Source organism: Hypomesus nipponensis, chromosome 2 (assembly GCF_054491055.1).
Source record: "Hypomesus nipponensis isolate SF chromosome 2, ASM5449105v1, whole genome shotgun sequence".
NCBI lineage: Eukaryota > Metazoa > Chordata > Actinopteri > Osmeriformes > Osmeridae > Hypomesus > Hypomesus nipponensis.
The window spans coordinates 20,723,255-20,743,699 of record NC_140362.1 but is presented as its reverse complement, the minus strand read 5'-3'; the positions used below and the strand labels follow the sequence as shown (position 1 = coordinate 20,743,699).

The 20,445-nt window shown below is 52.9% G+C and overlaps 1 protein-coding gene across 6 annotated transcripts; it reads right to left on the bottom strand.

Moving 5' to 3' along the window:
* Positions 1-181: 181 nt before the first annotated feature.
* On the bottom strand, positions 182-20,092 carry chd4b (chromodomain helicase DNA binding protein 4b). 6 transcript variants are annotated; one of them, XM_084668732.1, is made up of 40 exons: positions 19,933-20,092; positions 19,409-19,625; positions 18,703-18,818; positions 18,259-18,531; positions 18,022-18,137; positions 17,820-17,919; positions 17,144-17,372; positions 16,914-17,035; positions 16,504-16,623; positions 16,069-16,251; positions 15,177-15,428; positions 14,181-14,384; positions 13,647-13,858; positions 13,241-13,372; positions 13,040-13,139; positions 12,417-12,608; positions 11,919-12,119; positions 11,356-11,493; positions 11,074-11,195; positions 10,731-10,904; positions 10,403-10,544; positions 10,158-10,289; positions 9,910-10,027; positions 9,653-9,777; positions 9,246-9,480; positions 8,625-8,794; positions 8,075-8,264; positions 7,133-7,219; positions 6,540-6,631; positions 6,053-6,186; positions 5,638-5,782; positions 5,383-5,539; positions 5,011-5,090; positions 4,666-4,909; positions 4,517-4,570; positions 4,260-4,436; positions 3,820-3,928; positions 2,458-2,590; positions 1,764-1,959; positions 182-1,533 (listed from the first exon to the last, which is right to left on the bottom strand). In XM_084668732.1, exons 2-40 carry the CDS (start codon positions 19,470-19,472, stop codon positions 1,331-1,333), a joined length of 5,973 nt encoding a protein of 1,990 aa, XP_084524858.1. In that variant the 5' UTR covers positions 19,473-19,625; positions 19,933-20,092; the 3' UTR covers positions 182-1,330. The 6 variants fall into 6 exon arrangements, with proteins under 6 accessions (XP_084524858.1, XP_084524866.1, XP_084524884.1 ...); XM_084668740.1 differs by having other exon boundaries at positions 4,260-4,433; XM_084668758.1 differs by having other exon boundaries at positions 8,087-8,264.
* Between the last annotated feature and the right edge of the window lie 353 nt (positions 20,093-20,445).

Genomic DNA, 20,445 nt, shown 5'->3' with positions numbered 1-20,445 from the left:
CTGTCTTTGTGATAACGCGAGCCAGTTCCTGTCACCCTTTCCCTCCTGCTCTCTCATCGCCTACTTGCTGTAGTCTCTCTCCTTTATCGGTTTGATGCAACTTAAAAACGTTAAAACCTTCTCCGCTCTTTCACTATCTCGTTCACTCACGTAACCCATGGAAAAACTCGAAAGCTTCACAAATTGTTACCCTTTTTTTATTGTAGTTCTCAAAGAAACTGTAACGATAAAAACAACAAGGTGGTAACCATAAAATAGTTAAACTTTTAAAACAACAAAAACATTAGACTGTAAGAAATTAACTTAACTTAGGTTGTCAGTCTCAAAGACATCCCATGTCTCTGAACATGTGGAGCTATTGCATGTTCTCATCTGAGCAAAACAAAGAAAAAAGGAAAGGGAGACGCCTCAGGAACAAGTCACCTAGAAACCAATCAGGAATGTAGAGGTGCAAGATGGGACGTGACCAGAGGGGGAGGGGATAACCAATCACCGGACAGTGTCAAATCACATGGGTTCTCTGGTGAGGAAGAGGGGTGGGGCGGGGTCAGGGTTGTAGGGGAGAGCACTGAAGGACCAAACAGTGTTATTATTCTACAACATAATCAGAACTTCATAGTTAATAACAGTCTCTCTGGTAAAACAGGAACACACTGAGGGTCTGTATCCGTCTGCAGTAGAGATGCACATTAGAATACCCTGACACCCATCCAAGCACACTCGCACGCAAACACACGCACGCCCGCACGCGTACACACAAACACGCACACGCACGCCCGCGTACACACACACACGCACGCCCGCGTACACACACACACACACACTCTTGTAGCGCAGATCCGGACATACAACGGAAATGGGATTGAACATCCATGGTTTTAACGTCCACATGATTACACACGACCCCAGCAATGTCTACATTTCAGCAAAACACTCCACGACCCGTACTCAAAAGAATTATTCCTGTTTCTATTCTAGTTTTTGCACACACACACGCCTGACGCTGCCACAGAGACAGAACAGGCCATCCACACAGAAGGAGGACCTGCTGTTTCAATAGGAGGGACAGGGTACTGTATCTAGGAGTCCAGAGTGTCTTTCCAGTGACAAGAAGCCAATACGGAAGGGGATCTGTTGAGGCCATGGGGGGTGTAGGTGACTGGGCTGGGCTTCAATAGGGGCGGGTGGGTGGGTGGGTGGGCGGGGCTACAGAGGTAGACAAAGCGCACGGTGCTGTACAAGGTAAGGGTCTGGGGGGGGACACGAGTGCTACATGGGATGAAACAGGGAGGAGGAACATCTGAGTAACATCGGACGGGGCTGGACCGGGTCAGCGTGGCACCTGCATCTGCTGTGCGGCCTGTGATTGGCTCTGGCCTGTGACCTCCGGGCCGCGGCTGGCCAATCGGCTGAGGATGTTCCTCTCGGACATCTGCAGCCGCACGGCAACCGGAGGTATCCTGGCGATGGTTGCCGGGAGGCGTGTGACGTCAGCCTTCATGTCGCTAAGGAGCTCTTCGAGCTGTTTGAGCACTGGAGGACGTAGAAACAACATCATCATCATCATCACCACAGACCATTCTCCACATACAAGGTTAAGGTAAACACTATCATCCAACAAGGAGGAAATGTATGTGGTCACACGCGTCTCATTTAAAACACAAGAGATGCATTTCAGTTTGTGTTTGTTACTGTTTCAGCAGATAATCTTGCGATGCATCAAAAGAAGACCACTTTTCTGCCGTGGTCATGGTGACCTTTACCCTTGTGAAGCACGGCGTTGGCCGGCTTGTTCCCGGACATGGACTCCTTGCTGAGGTGCTGGTGGGACTCGGCCAGGCACTCCACCTCGCTGAAGCGCGTGTTGAGGGCCATGGAGGGGTGGGCGGGGTCCTCTGACATGTTGAGGTAGGCTGCCCTGCGGAGCTGCTCCTCTATCACCAGGGCCTGCTCCAGGAGCTGCGCACGCACACACGCACACACAGGGGGGGAGAGAGAGAGACAGAGACAGAGAGAGGGAGAGACAGAGAGAGCAGGAGAGGGAGAGACAGAGAGACAGAGAGGGAGATGGAGAGACAGACACAGAGAGAGAGAGATGGAGAGACAGAGAGGGAGAGACAGAGAGACAGAGAGGGAGATGGAGAGGGAGAGACAGAGAGAGAGAGATGGAGAGACAGAGAGGGAGAGACAGAGAGACAGAGCAGGAGACAGAGACAGACACAGAGAGAGACAGAGAGAGAGACAGAGCAGGAGACAGAGACAGAGAGAGAGACAGAGCAGGAGACAGAAAGCGAGAACGACAGAGGGAGTCAGAAAAGGAAAGTGAAAAGGGGAAAGAGTGACTTGATGGTTGCTTTAAGGGATGAAAGACACACAAACACTAAAGCTGCTTTAAGCCTTTAAAAAGGCAGGCCTGTGTTGCAGAGGCCCACAACATATTTCGTACAGCAGTCGTACCTTGAACCTGCGGGCCAGGAATTTGTTCTTGATCTCCAGGAAGTTCCCCCGGCTCATCTCCCCTTTGAAGGGCTCGTTGAGGATGGCGTACTTCACGTCGTTCTGCACGTCCTGCCAGCGCGCGTACCCATGTCTGAGGGGGCGCTGGGGTCAAAGGTCAGAACAGCCATGATAGAAGAGGGGGGGGAAGGGTGTCCTCGTTAAAGAAGCCTGGAGATGAGCCTGTTTGAGGGGAGGGGTACATAACCTGTGGGGTCACCCAGCACCAGGGTCTGACCCACGTTGCTACCCAATCCCACAGGGTTTTCCTTCAGCCTCGGTTGCAAACATTTACATTTAGTCATTTAGCAGACACTCTTATCCAGAACGATTTACAGTAAGTACAGGGACATTCCCCCCAAGGCAAGTAGGGTGAAGTGCCTTGCCCAAGGACACAACGTCAGCTGGCACGGCCGGGAATCGATCTGGCAACTTTCAGATTACTAGCCCGACTCCCTCACCGCTCAGCCACCTGACGCCAAACAACCCCCATTCTGCGTCTCCACCAGCTAACTATTAAAATCCGGTGGATTATGATTGGAGCAAAAACCTACAGGCTGGTAAGCTCTCGCAGAAAAAGGCTAAACAATAATACGCCACACTCTGACCCTTGGCCAGTGGACTGGCCGTAAAATGTGACACATGCGTGTTCTGGTGTCGCCACTCCCTGCACACGTGTGTGTGTGTGTGTGTGTGTGTGTCATGTTGCTAGTTCATTGGTCTTCAGTAGAGCATGTAAGACAGCGAGAGGCAGTGTCTCCAGTAGCAGTGTGCTCCTGGGTGTCTACAGCAGCCTCCTGGGTGTCTACAGTAGCCTCCTGGGTGTCTACAGCAGCTTCCTGGGTGTCTACAGCAGCCTCCTGGGTGTCTACAGTAGCCTCCTGGGTGTCTACAGCAGCCTCCTGGGTGTCTACAGCAGCTTCCTGGGTGTCTACAGTAGCTTCCTGGGTGTCTACAGCAGCTTCCTGGGTGTCTACAGTAGCTTCCTGGGTGTCTACAGCAGCTTCCTGGGTGTCTACAGCAGCCTCCTGGGTGTCTACAGTAGCTTCCTGGGTGTCTACAGCAGCCTCCTGGGTGTCTACAGCAGCCTCCTGGGTGTCTACAGTAGCCTCCTGGGTGTCTACAGCAGCTTCCTGGGTGTCTACAGCAGCCTCCTGGGTGTCTACAGCAGCCTCCTGGGTGTCTACAGCAGCCTCCTGTGTGTCTACAGCAGCCTCCTGGGTGTCTACAGCAGCCTCCTGGGTGTCTACAGCAGCCTCCTGTGTAAGGGCTCGTGTGTGAAGGTCAAGCAGCGACAAGGCTGCTCATCCAAGGGAAGGATACTGTATGATGCCAGCCAGCAGCCAGTAGTCATGACGACGGTGCCAGATCTCAAAGGTCTTTTTGGTGACTGTGGCTGCCCTCTCCTCGTTCTGCCACAGAGAGTGAAGTTCTGGAGAGAGAGAGAGAGAGAGAGAGAGAGAGAGAGAGAGAGAGAGAGAGACAGAGAGAGAGACAGAGAGAGAGACGGAGAGAGGGAGAGAGAGAGCACAAAGAAAGAACACAAGGTATGACTACAGCTGCCATAAACCAAAAACAATCCAACTTGAATAGCTGGGGCCAGGTGTTTCCCTGTTTCAGCTGGACACCTCTGTGTGCCTGACACACAGGTCCTGGAGTACAAACAAGCACACAACAACAACAACAACAACAACAACAACAACAACAAATGAAAAGGACCGTGACTGAAGAGTGTGCGTGTGTACATGTGTGTGCGTGTGTACCTGTGAAGCCTCCGTCTGCGATGTTGAACATGAACCTCTGCTTGGTGGCCTTCTTCTTCTCCTCGCTGATGTTGACAGTGGCTCCGCCCTCTCTGGCCTTTTCGCCGTTGGCCAGCTTGCTGCACTCCTCCGTCTTCACCCCCTCCTTCACCCCCTCCTTCTCCTCCTTGTGTTCTGCTGCAGCGAGACACAACACAGAGTTAGGCCTGCGGAGACTGTGTGAAAGAGTAAGAGAGAGTGTGTGTGTGTGTGTGTACCTTTCTTTTGTTCAGCAGGACTGGTGTCCATCTTCTCCTCTTTGCTCTCTTCCACTGAAATAGAGCCAACACCGCTGACATCAATCCCAAGGATGAAGAAGGAAGACTTGCAATTCTAGAAATTAGACACGCAGACCCTCAAAACTGACCTTTGCCCTCTGACCCCGCCGTACCCTCGGAGCCTTCACCCTTGACCTCCGGGGACTCTCTCTTGTCATCCGCGGCCTCTGAAGGCTTCTCCTCCTTGTCCCTGTCTTGGGCCTCCTTGTCCCTGTCGGCCTCGCCCACGCCGGCCTCCTTCTCCTGCTCCTCCTTCACCGCAGGGGAGTCTCCCGCGCCGTCTTTGTTCTCGGGCGACGGAGACTTCTCTGACTCGTCCGGGATTTCGATGATCTGATCAGAAGAAGAGGGGTGGGGTAAATCAGATTTGGATTAGAGAACCGTGTATGTGTGTGCGGTGTGTGTGTGTGCGGTCTCTAAAAGGAGGATCTTACCTCTGGATCATCTGACTTGTTTCCTCTGGCCTCTTTGTCTCCCTCTGCTTCCTTGGGGTCCTCAGCCTTGCTGAGCTCCTCTGAGAGAGAGAGCGAGAGAGAGAGAGAGAGAGAGAGAGAGAGCGAGAGAGAGACGCAGAGAGCGAGAGAGCGAGAGAGCGAGCGAGAGAGAGAGAGAGAGAGAGAGACGCAGAGGGCGAGAGAGAGCGAGAGAAAGAGAATGAGAGACACAGAGACAGACACACACAGAGATAACGTAAATGAAACAAAGGTGAATGGTCATACAGATCAGATCAAGTATTTGCTGGCTTTTCATGCCAGTAACAGCATGGTGTGTGTGTGTACCTGGGGTGTGTGTGTGTGTGTGTGTACCTGGGGCGGGGGTGTTGGGCTGTGTGTCTGCGGGGGTCCCAGTAGAGGGGGTCTTGGGATCTTCTCCTGCGGCCAGCGCTGCTGCCCTCCTGGTCTCCTCCAACTCCATCATCCAGGGCATGGACCACTGGCCGTTCACATGCTCAAACTCCTGCACCTGTCACAACCAGACACCAAACGGCTCAAATCACAACTCAAAACGGAGGGAATCGTGACCAGCGCGCGCTTCCCCCTTCAATGTCGACGACGACCTACCTTCTTCCTGATCAGCGACATCACACCGATGCGCGTGAGCACGTGTTGCCGCGACAACCCTTCGCGGGGAACGCCGTCGGCAAAGGTCTCCGCTCCGTCTGCCCCGGGCTCGCAGAGATGCCGCATGAAGAGAGAGACGTACGCTCTGGGGAGGGGGGAGAGGAGAGGGGGAGAGGAGAGGGGAAGAGGAGAGGGGGAGAGGAGAGGGGGAGAGGAGAGGGGGAGAGGAGAGGGGGAGAGGAGAGGGGGAGAGGAGAAGGGGAGAGAGAGATTTGTGTTACGCAGATGTCAGCATGGTTCTTCATAATCACTTGTGTGCAAAAATAAATAACCTTTGGATTGAACCTTCAGGTCACCGTGCAGCCCCCCCCGCCCCCCCCCCCCGCCCACACACACACACACACACACAACTCACTTGAACTCCTTCTCAGACTTCCCTCGCAGGTCTCTGACCAGCCACTGGGTGGTGAAGGCATCCTGAGGGGGCATCCCATAACGCATCACTGCGTTCAGGAAGGCCTTCCTCTGGCGGGCGTTGAAGCCCAGCACCTGCAGGGGGGGGGGGTGCTACACGCTCAATAAACAACACAACCTTGAAGGTTAACCCTTGTGTTATCTTTGGGTCATTGTGACCCCCCCCCCCCCCACGTGTTGCGTCAACTTTACCTCATACAAAAATAAAGTGAAGCATTTTCTTTTAACCGTCGGGCTGTCTCACGCCCCCCACAGCGCGAAGGTTAAAAGAAAATGCTTTTTTATTTGTCCTTGTGTTGGGTAAAGTTGTCGCAGCACAACGATGGGTCGTTGTGAACCTTCGGGTCATTGTGACCCAAAGGCAGCACAAGGGTTAAAAGGTCAGACTTTGAGGCTGAAGAGGACAAGGCTCCCAGCTGCAGACTGACCTCAATGTTACCACCCACTCTGGCCAGCAGGGGGGGCAGTGGCTTGTCCCTGTCGTTCCTGAGCCCCTTACGGTTGGGTCTGCGGGCGTTAGCTGAAGACAGAGAGAGCGGAGGGGGGGGGGGGGGGCAGTTTTGTCAGTCTGAGTGACTAACCCGTCTGCCAAAGTAAATTCCTTGTTTGTGCAAACATTCATGGCGAATAAAATCCCTTCTGATTCTGACAATCTCTGTCACACACTTTCTCCTCTGGTTTGTGGTTATACCAGGGCTCTCAAGTTCACACATTCGTCGTGAGACACATTGCAACCATTTCTCACACTCTCACGCAACACCTTGTATTTCTCACGCTGAGAAATAAGGGTGGAAACAATGAGATAACTTGTCCCGCTATATACAATTAATGGACGAGGCGCAGGCATAAGGAGGCGAGTGTTCTGCCGAGTTGAGAGCTGTCTCAAGTTAGACAGTTAAATGCCCCCCCCCTCACACACACACCTCTCTCAAGGATTTTAGTACCCAAACGTTGACTGGAATGGTAATCTCACCCCAAACTTTTGATTAAACTCGAGAGCCCAGTTTATACAGATCCTTACCTTCGGAACGTTCATCAAAGTCCTCATCTCCCTCCTCGGAAGCCACCGAGTAGTCTGATTGGTTGTCGGACTGATCCTCTTGCCAATCTGAGAAGTTGATGCGAGGAGAAATGGTGACAGACACATCGGTTAGAAAAATCAGAAAGCAACTCGGAATTCGGACACAAACGGAGAGGAGAACGTGACCTGCCAGGGGACTCCAGTCGAGAAGTAGGGATGCTCATAATTAGCTCTGACCTAACCGTTAACTGACATTACAAACTGTTTACAGTGTTGCCAATTTAGCAACAATGTCACTAGATTGAGCAAGTTTTAAAATTCTGTAGTTGTGAGTAGCTAAAAATCTAGCGACTTCGGCAATCTCGTTTTTCGTTGTTGCGCAGCAGCAAAACAACTGGGATTGAACTGCTGTGTTGTTGTAGCCGCCAATCAGGTAGGTACAGCCAGCGCTCTGGTGTTCAATATGTTCCTGTTTTGTTATTCTGTTGGGTTCTGGTGTTGTTTACGATGTGCAGAACCCTCCATCTCAAAAGGTGATAGGAAAGTAATCAACTGCGAGTGAAGGAGTCTGGATATTAATAATTTGGTCAATCTAATGTCCAGCCTGGTTGTCTTTTTTCTGTAGGATGAGAGAGACGGCTTGCCCTGTAGCGTGCACACTGCCCCGGGTACACACTGAGGAGAGAGAGTCAATAACCACACCGCCCCCCCCCTCCTATCGTCCACACACAAGACTACAAGCTACAAGACTATGACCAGAGTTTCCAACATACACAGACAAACACGCATACACACCACTACACCCCCCCCCCCCCCCCCCACAAACACACACACACAAACCACACACTTTCCCACAACAAAATAACCTAATCTACCAAAACACACACACACACACACAGACAGAGAATAGGTAATAAGGTTGCGTTGTGCGTTGTTCTGTACCCCGTCTACTACCTCGGTCCTCTTGGGAGCCGTCGTTGTAGTTGACCGGCTTGCGCGTCCTCTTGCCCTTGCCCAGGTTGCGGGCCAGGTCCTCCTGCTGCTGCTCGTAGTGGTGCCTCAGGAGCTTCTCCCAGTAATCTGGGTCCACGCTCTCCTCCTGCTTGATCACCTCGCGCTGCACCTCCTCCTCCTGCACCACACACACACAGACTGGCTGTCGGCTCTCGCACACAGTTTGAACTACGATCTAGACCAGGGGTGGGCAATACTGGTCCTCAAGGGCCACATGTTCTAGATGTTTCCCGGTTCAAGCGTACCTGATTCAAATGAATCGTTATTACCCGGCTTCCAGAGAGCTTGATAACACCCCATTCATTTGAAAAAGGTGTGCTGGAGCAGGGAAACATCTAGAACATGCAGGACAGCGGCCCCCGACGACCATGATTCATTGCCCGCCCCTGATCCAGACTGACGTCTCACCAAACGAACACCCCCTCTCCCATCCCTCCCATCTCAGCCTCTTCCCCCTGGCACGCCCCGGCCCACGTACCTCCTCCTCCTCGTCTTTGACCACGTACTGGGCCACCTTGAAGGAGCTCAGGTACTCGTTCATGCTCTGGATCTCCGTGTCCTCCGTGGCGCTCTGGTCGCGGTCCAGCAGGCGGTCGATGGCCTTGTCGTCATAGTGGATCACGCTGCTGTCGTCCTCCTTGTTGTCACCTGAGGGGAGGGAGGGAGGGACCACATCTTCATTGTCTGAGGTAAACGATGACCTATAAACACCAGGTGAGAGCGCTGACCAGGTGAGAGCGCTGACCAGGGGAGAGCGCTGACCAGGTGAGAGCGCTGACCAGGTGAGAGCGCTGACCAGGTGAGAGCGCTGACCAGGTGAGAGCGCTGACCAGGGGGGAGCGCTGACCAGGTGAGAGCGCTGACCAGGTGAGAGCGCTGACCAGGTGAGAGCGCTGACCAGGTGAGAGCGCTGACCAGGTGAGAGCGCTGACCAGGGGAGAGCGCTGACCAGGTGAGAGCGCTGACCAGGTGAGAGCGCTGACCAGGTGAGAGCGCTGACCAGGGGAGAGCGCTGACCAGGTGAGAGCGCTGACCAGGTGAGAGCGCTGACCAGGTGAGAGCGCTGACCAGGTGAGAGCGCTGACCAGGTCTCACTAACCTTCCCCCAGCTCGTCCTTGAAGAGCTCCTCGGTGCCGAACTTGAGGATGTCGTCCAGCTCCTGTTTGGACATGGAGCCCGTCTTGGAGCCCAGGCCTGGACGCACCACCAGGTGGGTCAGCATCATCTTCTTCTTGGCCACCTGGGTGATGCGCTCCTCCACTGACGCCTTGGTGACGAAGCGGTAGATCATCACCTTCTTGTTCTGGCCGATACGATGGGCTCTGCTGAACGCCTGGGAGGGGGGAAAGGAGGGAGAGAGAATTGACGGAGATGGAAAAACGAGCGATTGGGTGAGTAAAGGAAGAGAGGGAGAAAGAGGTGGATGGAGGGAGTGAAGAATGTTTTTTATGGGTTTCAAAAACACACACTGCACACTGCATTTCCTGTTGAGGTTCACTGCATACCTGGATGTCGTTGTGAGGGTTCCAATCTGAGTCATAGATGACGACAGTGTCGGCGGTTGCCAGGTTGATGCCCAAACCCCCAGCTCTGGTGGACAGGAGGAAGGCAAACTGAGGAGCACCAGGAGCTGTGGGGGGAAAAAATAAGATATTTAATTTTACAAAATGTGTATGAACAAGGATGAAACAAGCAGGTGGTGTGTGTGTGTGTGTGTGTGTGTGTGTGTGTGTGTGTGCGTGCGTGTGTGCGCAGGCCTCACCGTTAAAGCGGTCGATAGCCTCCTGCCTCATCCCCCCGGTCACCCCTCCATCGATCCTCTCATACTTGTAACCCTCGTTCTCCAAGAAATCCTCCAACAGATCCAGCATCTTTGTCATCTGATAGGAAAGGAGAGATCAACCAGGATGTATTTGTGAGTGTGTCTGCGAAAGGAGATAAGGGGCACAGCAATTCGATAGAAGAGCCTGGGATATTTCTGTGTGTGTGTGTGTGTGTGTGTGTGTGTACCTGAGAGAACACGAGCACCCTATGTCCTCCGTCCTTCAGTTTCTTCATCATCTTCTGCAACAGCGTCAGTTTCCCAGAAGCCTTTGTGAGAGCGCTGCCCTCATACATTCCGTTGGGAATCTTTGGCGCCTCCTGCAACCGATAAAAACACCCATTTACTAAGACACCGACCTCAGAATGAACGTCCCTCTCCTAACAATTATGGTACGGCTCGTTACGAGTCAGTGACGGTGGTTGGGTCGTACCATCGCAGCTCCGGGGAAAAGGTAGGGGTGGTTGCAGCATTTCTTGAGGTCCATCACCACATTGAGCAGAGAGACTTGGTTCCCTCCTCCGCGGGTGTTTAGGGCCTCAAAGTTGCGCGTCAGAATGAACTTGTAGTACTTCCTGGCTCACGCCAAACAAGAAGATGCACGTTAAAGCAGGCCAAAAGACGGCAAGACATCCCTGGAACATTGAGCGTTCAGTCACATGGTCTCTCTGCTCCCCCCCCCCCCCCCCCCCCCCCCCCCCGGTCACTCACTTCTGCATGGGGCTGAGCTCCACCCTCTGCTCCCCCCCCCGGTCACTCACTTCTGCATGGGGCTGAGCTCCACCCTGACGATGAGCTCCGTCTTGGAGGGCATGTGCTTGAAGACGTCGGCCTTCAGCCTCCTCAGCATGTGAGGCCCCAGCATCTCATGGAGCTTCTTGATCTGGTCCTCCTTGGCGATGTCCGCAAACTCCTCCAGGAAGCCCTCCAGGTTACTGTGGCGACGGGGGGAAGGGGGGGGTATGCATTTGTTTAAGTATGTTTAGGGTTGACGTTGGCGTGAACATTGATGCCTATGGCTGCTTTGCATTGTGTGATTAAAGTGCCATGCTGATATGACACACACTAACACACACACAAAGTGAGTCTGTGGAGTGTACTGACTTGAATCTCTCTGGCGTGAGAAAGTTGAGAAGGTGGAAGAGCTCTTCTAGATTGTTCTGCAGAGGAGTGCCGGTCAACAGCAGCTTGTGCTGCAGGGGGTAGTTATTCAGCACACGGAAGAACTGCACAGAGAGACGGAGAGAGAGACAGAGAGAGAGAGGAGGAGAGAAACATTTAAACAAAAGCGTGTTTAACAGTAAACAGATCGGTGTGTCTGCGTTCTGTAGACTGCTCCTCTGGTGACTGAGTCAATCAGACACGAGCCAAACAGGAGCATCTCACCTTGGACTGGTTGTTCTTGAGCCTGTGGGCCTCATCCACCACCAGGCAGGCCCAGTCGATGGAGCCCAGGATGGCCTGGTCGATGGTGATCAGCTCATACGATGTCAGCAGGACGTGGAACTTGACCGTCGAGTCTTTCTGCAGGGCAGGAGGGAAGGAGGAGCAGAGGAGGGGGTTAGGGAGGGAGGTTAGCAGGCCACCCCTGAGGACTGCACATGCTCCCTCTAACAGCACTGATTGATTTTGTTTGACCGTCAAACCTTTCGATTCATCAAGTTTTTTTCAGCGAGATATGACAAAAAAGGGCTTCAACAACAACCACCTACTCTGGCTTTAACCTACAGTCCTCCGTTCCAGCGTTCCCGTCGCCCCCTCACCTCCTCCCCCTCCTTTCCTCCTCCCCATCCCCTCCTCCCCCTTCTCTGCTCCTCCTCCTCCTCTGCTCCTCCTCCTCCTCCTCCTCCTCTGCTCCTCCTCCTCCTCTGCTCCTCCTCCTCCTCTGCGCCTCCGCCTCCTGCGCCTCCGCCTCCTCCCCCTCCCCCGCTCCTCCTCCTCCTCCTCACCTTCATCTTGGAGGCCTTCTTCCCTCCTCTGATGGCGTTGCCCTCGAAGGAGAACTCGTTCTCCCTGATGACGGCCCTGCTGTCCTTGTCCCCGACGTACGTCACCACGTACATGTCCGGGGCCCACATCTCAAACTCTCGCTCCCAGTTGATGATGGTGGAGAGGGGGGCGCTGACCAGGAACGGGCCCTTGGAGTGACCCTGGAGGGGGGTGGGGGGGGTAAGAGGTATAGGAACGTTGCTGTGAAATGCAACTCCTACTTTCCAACGAGTCAAAAGTGACCAGAACAGACACAAATTCACCAGAAACACGTTGCCGAGTTGTCCCGCCCTGCCTTTAGGACAGAGTTCCTCACTTTGGACTCGTCCCCTGTAATGGGCGGAGTTACTGTGCGTCACATGTCTAAAGCCCCGCCCACTGACACTGACTGACAGGGGGAGGGCTGACTGGACGAAAGTGACAAACAGACAAACAGACAACCAGGCAGACACACACACCTCCTTGTAGAGCGAGTAGAGGAACACAGCGGTCTGCACGGTCTTGCCCAGGCCCATCTCGTCGGCCAGGATGGTGTCGGTGGCCTGCGCCCAGGAGAACCTCAGCCAGTTGAGGCCCTCCAGCTGATAGGGGTGCAGCGTGCCCCTCGTGGTCTCCAGGTACTCTGGCTGACGGTCAAACTTGATGGTGGGCTGCAAGGCGGAGGACCACAACCCTGTTACAATCTGTCACTCACGGTACGAGGTCACTACCGACATGCCCAGGCTATCGTGAGGGGAGTTAAGACGAGAACGCCTTTTCTGAGGACAAAAAGGTGAGCCATTTACAGTCAGAGTCATTTAGCAGACGCTCTTCTCCAGAGCGACTTACAGTAAGTACAGGGACATTCCCCCCCGAGGCAAGTAGGGTGAAGTGCCTTCCCCTAGGACCCAACGTCATTTGGCACGGCCTGGATTCAAACCGGTAACCTTCTAATTACTAGCCCGACTCCCTCACCGCTCAGCCATCTGACTCCCATTTCTTACGTGCCATTGAGGAAGTCATGTGTGTGTGTGTGTATAGAGTCATTTCTTACGTGCCATTGAGGAAGTCATGTGTGTGTGTGTATAGACTCATTTCTTACGTCGACCACTGGGTTAGCGGGGGGCCTCTCCGTCTTCTTCACTTTAGCCGTCTTCTTCAGCTTCTTCCCAGGCCGGCCTTCATCACCCACCATCAACTCTCTGAGAGAGGGAGGAAGAGGAGGAGAGAGAGAGAGATGAAGAGACAAACATAGATGGACCATGTCTTAGGAATCTAATGCTGTGTGTGTGTGTGTGTGTACCTGTGGTTCCAGTAGGTCTGCTTGTATACGTCAAACTCAGGGATGTCCATCTCCTCATTCTCCCAGGAGGCCTGGTCGTAGGCCAGGTCTCTCCACTTGATCAGGTAGTGGACGTTGCCCTTCTTATCCACACTGAACACATCCACACGGAGGAGAAGGGTTATGTAGCGCCACGGGAACAGCGGTTACCTTCATCAGACCGCTGCATCGCAACGCAGCGTGCGTGTGTGGACGTGAGAGCGTTGTATGCACGTGTGTGTGGACGTGAGAGCATTGTATGCACGCGTGTGTGTACGCGTGTGTGTGTGTACGCGTGTGTGTGTGTACGCGTGTGTGTGTGTGTGTACGTGTGTGTGTGTGTACGCGTGTGTGTGTGTACGCGTGTGTGTACGTGTGTGTGTGCTACCTGTGGTTGAGCACGCGATGGATCATGAGCCACTCCATCTTGACGCCGTAGCGGTAGAAGTCCTCCTCCATGTGGACGTAGAGCGGGTCCTTGTTCTTCCTCTTGCTGCTCTTGTCGTCGTCCCCCTCCAGCCCAAAGTCCACGGGCGGGGGCTCGTCCATGTCAGTCTTTCTCTGGTAGTTACGGAACATCACCTGGCAGTTCAACTCCAGCTGCAGAGGAGGGGGAGAGAAGGAGGGGGAGAGATTACGACTTCAAGGAAAAGGGAGGGATGTTGGTGTGTGGGGTGGGGTTGTGTGGGTGTGGGGGGTGGGGTTGGGTTGTGTGGGTGTGTGTGTGTGCGTGTGTGTGTGCGTGTGTGTGTGTGTGTGGGGGAGGGGGGTTGTGTGGGTGTGTGTGTGTGCGTGTGTGTGTGCGTGTGTGGGTTGGCGTGTGTGTGTGTGTGGGGGAGGGGGGTTGTGTGTGTGTGTGTTGGCGTGTGTGCGTGTGTGAGGGAGGGGGGTTGTGTGTGTGTGTGTGTGTCCAGGTGTGTACCTGCAGCTCCTGCACCCAGGAGCAGTGCCAGTAGGACATGTTGCACCACTTGACAAAGAACTCCCTCTCCCTGCGGCCGGCCAGCGGGGGGGGGTCCGGGGCGTCGGCCGGGAGGTCCTCGGGGCGGGGCACAGGGGTGGGGGCCGGGGCATCCCCCCAGCGCCACGTCAGAACCTTCTGGACTTTACCCTTCATTGCGGGGCACTGTGAAATGGGTTGGTAGATAGGATCATGCCATCAACTGACATAAACGTACAAAAAAATATGTTTTATTGGAATTATACATTTTGGGGGAAAACTGAGCTCAATTCATGAATACGTCACGGAAACACTGTAACTGTAATTATCACTAAACGGGGTAGATGGAAAATTGTGATTAATCCATCAAAATTGCAGCAAACAAATTACAAGGGCTACTTAAATATGCTAATTGCATTCACAGTCTGAATAAAAACTACTTGGTTATGACAAATATTGTTGTGCAAAATAAAAAAGTAGTATTAAACTGTAGTTATATTTATTGCACATATTTTGGTATCCTGCATCATCTTCAACTGAGGCACAAAACATTTGTGTGTATAGGTGTGTGTGTATGTGTGTGCGCAAGTACGTAAATTAGTGACTGATGTTGAGACAAGATGCCTCGTGTTGGAGCTGCAAACCAACTTCCCAACAGAAGACCAACACATCTCATCTTATCACAACAATGGTATGATGGCATTAACTATCCTGCAAATGTGATGCAACCAATCGTTTTTCCCACCCACACGCACAGCAAAACACAAGAATTTTCTCTCACACACCCACATTTTCTCTCTCATAAACACACACACATACACACATGTTCTCTCTCTCTCACACACACACAGCAAAACACCAGCATATTCTCTCTCTCTCTCACTCTCACACACACACCAGCATGTTCTCTCCCAGGCAGACAGACAGACAGACAGACAGACAGGCAGGCAGGCAGGCAGGCAGACAGGCAGGCCTCACCGTGCAGCGAGGGCAGATCCACTCCCCGTTGGGGATCTCCGGCAGGGGGGGGTTGAGGCAGTGGAGATGGTAGGAGGAGGGGCAGGTGTCACAGCACAGCAGCTCCCCTCCGTCCTTGCACACCCTGCAGAACTCGATGTGGTGGTCGTCCTCCTCCTCCTCCACCCCAGCCTCCTCCCTCCTCTCCTCCTCGTCCTCCGCCTCCCCCTCCGACAGCTCCTCCCTGGCCTCCCACTGGATCCCCTCTTTCTCCTGCGGGGGGAGCAAGAGAGGCAGCGGGAGGGAGACAAGAAAATGTGTGTGGGTGGGGGGTGGGGGGGGAGGTATGTGAAAGGGAGGGGGAGCGGGGGAGCGAGATTGCCAAGAGAGGGGGGGGGAGGGGGTTTAAGTGGGGGGTGGGGGGAGGAGAGGAAATGGTGGGTGGGGTGAGGGGGAAGGGGGGGTGGGGGGAGCATGCATGTGTGGTGGAGTGTGGGAGGGGAAGGGAGGGGGGGGGGCAGTGAAGGACAAAGGGAAGGGGAGAGGAAAAGAACAGCATGGAGAAGGGACATGGATGGAAAATGGTCAAAATCACAGCGCTAAGCAAGCTCTCCTGAACCACACAGACTCAGTCCAGGTGTGTGTGAGCTACACAGACCAGGGGGCCGACCGAGTCCGTCCATGTCTGAACTAGCGCCTTGCAGATTAGCAACAAGGCTTAATGTCAGGCTGATATTTTTAGACCCAGATATCATTCCATCCACATTGTAAAACGTCTACACACGGGCGGGGAAACAACTGCTCTCAAAACTGTTCTTTTCTTCACCCAACAGATGACCACAAAACTGTGTTAACATTGAGATGGCAGTCCGGTCCGGTGTGTGTGTGTGTGTGTGTGTGTGTGTGTACTCACACAGTGAGGACAGCTCCACTTGCCCTCCGGTGCCTTCTCCATGTCGGGGTCCAGGCAGACCATGTGGTAGGCGCGGGGGCAGGTGTCACACAGGATGATCTCCCCGCCCTGCTGACACACCTCGCAGTAGTCCTGGTGGTCTGTCTCATAGCCGTCTCCATCCTCCGTCTCCACTGGGACACCAGGAGGGGGGGCAGTAGCATATCGGTAAACCATACGCATAAACTGAACTTACTTCGACCTTCAAACACAGAACTTTTACAGTCAAAACCCTCCATGTTCAAACTGGAATAGCATGGCTACTAACTAACCAGAAATATTAAATTACTAAATCATTAATGAGACCACAAATGTAGTTGGCTTGTTCAGCCAGCCACCTCAGGTTCCAGACAGGAAGTGACAGAGGGCTCAAAAGTTTGGGTTTCCATGCCAACCTTTCTTCTTCTTCTTGGAGCTCTTGGCCTTCTTCTTGGAGCGGCTGCTTCGGCTGTTGGAGCCGTCTGACACGGCAAACTCCTCAAAGTCGCTGTCCACATCCGGCTCGTCCTCCTCACTCTGCCACCGTGAGAGACAGAGACAAACACACAGAGAGACAGAGAGAGAGAGACAGAGAGAGAGAGACAGAGAGACAGAGAGAGAGAGAGAGAGAGAGAGAGAGAGAGAGAGAGAGACAGACAGAGAGAGACAGAGAGAGAGAGACAGAGAGACAGAGAGAGAGAGAGAGAGAGAGAGAGAGAGAGAGAGAACAAGTCACAAATAGGTAACACTGACAAAGAACGAGGGCTGCGGTCATACTCAGAACAGAGAGGAGTGGTGGGGAGGCCCCTAACCCCCTAACCCCTTACAGAAGAACGCTTCCTCTTGCTGTTGAAGCCTCCCAGTTTGATCTTGAGCGGCGCCACCTTTTTGGGCTTGGGCTTGGGCGGGGCCTTGGGTGTGGATTTGGTCTTCCGGCGTGCGTTGGGACCTGCAGGCGACCACGGACACACAACCGTTAAACACAGGGTCACACAGACACGCCGAGACCCTAACCGTTCAGCTTTCACAAGAATCCCGAGCGCCCGGCCGACCTCACCTTTGCCCTCTTTGGTCTTGGCCTTGCGGAGCAGGGGTGCGGGGGCTGGGGGAACAGCGGGGGCTGGGGGAACAGCAGGGGCTGGGGGCACCACCACCACCGGTGTGGGGGCCGGCGCGGGCGAGAGGGCTGGCGCCGGCTCCACGACTCCCTCTGCCACCACCACCATGCTCTCCACTGCCGCAGCCACGCTGGCTGCTGCCAGGGCTGCGTTGGCACTGGCACATCCCTAGAGAGAGAGAGAGACACAGAGAGAGAGACACAGAGAGAGAGAGAGAGAGAGAGAGAGAGAGAGAGAGAGACAGACAGAGACAGACAGAGACAGAGAGACACAGAGACAGACAGACAGACAGAGAGAGAGAGAGAGAGAGAGAGAGAGAGAGAGAGAGAGAGAGAGAGAGAGAGAGAGACAGACACACACAGACAGAGACAGACAACCAGGGTGAGTGGCGATACTCTGCGGGGGCCAAACGCATCAGTGCAGCTGAACACGGCGTGCGGTCGCGCCGTCACTTCAGGGTTCACGAGCACGCAGTGACGCTCAATCGTGAGAAGCCAGTGTCAACGCGTATGTAGTGGTCACACGGGTCTACTGTCAACAGCCTTGACAATTGGGAATGTCGTAGGATACATTCAACGACGACAGATTTGTTTTACGGACTTCGGGGGCTCTGACCTTCAGAGGGTTGTTGGTGCTGAACTCTCTCCACTTGGCCATCATCAAGGTCATCATCTTGGACACGGCAATCTTGGGGTTCTTGGCTGCTATGAGGGGCCTGTGGGAAGGAGATACACAGACTGATGCATCCAACACACAATCAAAGGAGCAACACGCTAGCAACACGCTACGTCAGCGTTGGCTGATGTGAGTGGAATACCTGACGAACTGGCTGAAAGCCTTGTAGTTGGTGAGGGAGCTGTAGTCTTCTTGACTGAAGACGTGGTCGATGTCCTTCATGCCCCAGTCATCCAACAGCTGAGTGGAGCTCTTGGGCTGAGCAAAAGAAGGTCAGGTAAGGTTAGGAACGTCACTATGACCCATCTGAAAATGTAGTATTTAGGTGAAGTGAAAGGTATGTACTGTCTTTGGGTGTCTGTTGAATCTCAGTCTGTACCTGGCTATCGTCATCATCCTCGTCTTCCTCAGGTTCCGGGTCTTTCCGCTTACTCTTTGAGCTGGACAACGTCCCTCCACCTTTCTCCCTGTCTCCACCCGCGCCTGCTCCTTTCTTCTTCTCTTTGGCTGAACTGGACCGTTTCTTCTTCTTCCTCCCGGGGGCGTAGTCGCTTCCTTCGCTCTCAGACCTCACACCTCCTCCTTCCTCTCCGCCCTCCATCTCTACTGCCTCTGACCTCATCAGGGGCTCTGGGGAGCTGACAGGCATCTCCTGAAAGACAACAATTAAAATACATATGGTCTATTTCATTAACATAAACAATATTAGAATATCCCATTTCATACCCTCGCATTGTCTTTTGATGTCTTGAAAGGGAAGGAAATGTGACCTAAAGGTGTATTTATTTACGGTTTCATCATCTACAACGTCAGATTTTATTACCTCTCGAGCGGCTCTTTGCCTCTTGCTGCTCCTACTCTCGCGGCTCTTTTTGGCTTTCTTTTTCTTCTTTGACTTGGGCAGATCGACGTCTGACATAACCTCTTCGAGCTCTTCATCTGCAGGTTAAAGGCGACGTGGTAAATGAATGCAGGATATGTAATATTCTCAAATAAAGTAGCTTGCTAGATATGACTAAAAAATAAACGCTAGCGACGTTTAGTAGACGATATTTAATTCGTATATGAAACAGAGGGCGGCTTTCGGTTGTTGACTGGGTAGAACAAGTCTGAAAGCTAGTCACGTTGTGAGCTCTGGATCTTGCTAAGTTGTTTGCAACCATGTTTGACACGCACGACATTGCATGTGATCACGCACGACATTGCATGTGATCGTGCACGCGAAGAAGCTTACTCGCTAGCTACTTGCCAATAACGCAAACATTAAACTACATAAACCACCCAGCACTGGCTGACAGTGAGCTTCCGCCGGTGTTGGCTCGCTACTTGTTCACTGTGTTTTCATTCGAGTAAGTTTGACAGCTGAAGAAAAGCTTCGAGAAAAATAACGTGCCAGCTGGGTGTAGTTACTGCACGCACTTAGTGGCCTAGCTAACCAGATAGCTGACACAAGCCGACTAATCATGTTAGCTAGCTAGCAAGCGAGGTAGCCTACTGTAGGTTTAACTACAAACTGTCTTCTATCTTACCATGTACAAGTGAATGGCTCTCCGTAGGTCCAAAGTCTTCCCTTTCATCCTCACTTCCCGACATACTTAAATATTTAAGAGTTTATTAATACAATTAATCCCTCTCGTCGACACCCCCCTTGCCTGATCTTGTCGGCGAGGGAGGAGGGAAAATGACGTGTGGGTGGTGGAGAATGGAACGGGGGTGTCCAGGAAAGGGGGGAGGGGGGCGGTGGGGCTGTAAGGAATAAAAAAAGAACATAGAATGAACGATCAATTGCCTACGATAGCGAAACAATAACTAGTCTGCATGTTCAGCAACTGTGTGCTGTCTTAACTATTTAAATAGTAAATTAGAATTACGTCTTTATTGTTTTCGATTTGCATGTGTCACTGCAAAAAATGGACACCAGTCAATCATGGTGAACTGAATAGTTACATTGTGACAGACGTAAGATACTGCCCCACTCGCGACCTTAAATATTATGTCATTTAAAGCTTTCAAGTATTGCAACTAAATCCCCCTGCACTTGTGACAAACTTACTGTGTTGTCCCGAATTTAGATGGTTCTCTTGGTTTGATAACAAGTGTACCTTAGTGGTACTAATGATATTAAAAATACTGTAAAATCATCGAGAAAAAAGGTGCAGTTAATTGTCCCGCTAAACACGTTGCTCACACCGTCCTCCCCTTCTCTCCCCCTTCCTCAGTGGCTAGCAGAGCTTAGCTAACATCCACACAAACACACAAAGGGGGCAGACATCCCATAATATTCCACCCCTCCGTTCTATAACACTCACAGAACTCTGCATAGTTACCTCGCAACGGACAGACCATAATACTCAGCCTGCCCCCACCCCCTCCACCACACTCACACGCACGCATGCACATACACTTCTACTACACGCACATACCCTTCCCCTTTCCACTAGTCCCAGCCCCTTAGCAACCCCGTTGTCATGGAGACACTCCTCCTCCCGCCCTCTCGACAGACCATAATACTTCAGCGGCATACATCCCATAATAAACACAACTCCTAAAAAGACAGGGAAAAAAA

Excerpts from the sequence above, each read along its gene's own strand:
- chd4b (XM_084668732.1), bottom strand. The coding sequence starts at position 19,472 with ATGTCGGGAAGTGAGGATGAAAGGGAAGACTTTGGACCTACGGAGAGC. Across the intron at positions 18,819-19,408 it reads GAGCCATTCACTTGTACATG|ATGAAGAGCTCGAAGAGGTT; the intron begins GTAAGATAGAAG and ends TTTAACCTGCAG. Across the intron at positions 10,290-10,402 it reads TTTTCCCCGGAGCTGCGATG|GAGGCGCCAAAGATTCCCAA; the intron begins GTACGACCCAAC and ends TATCGGTTGCAG.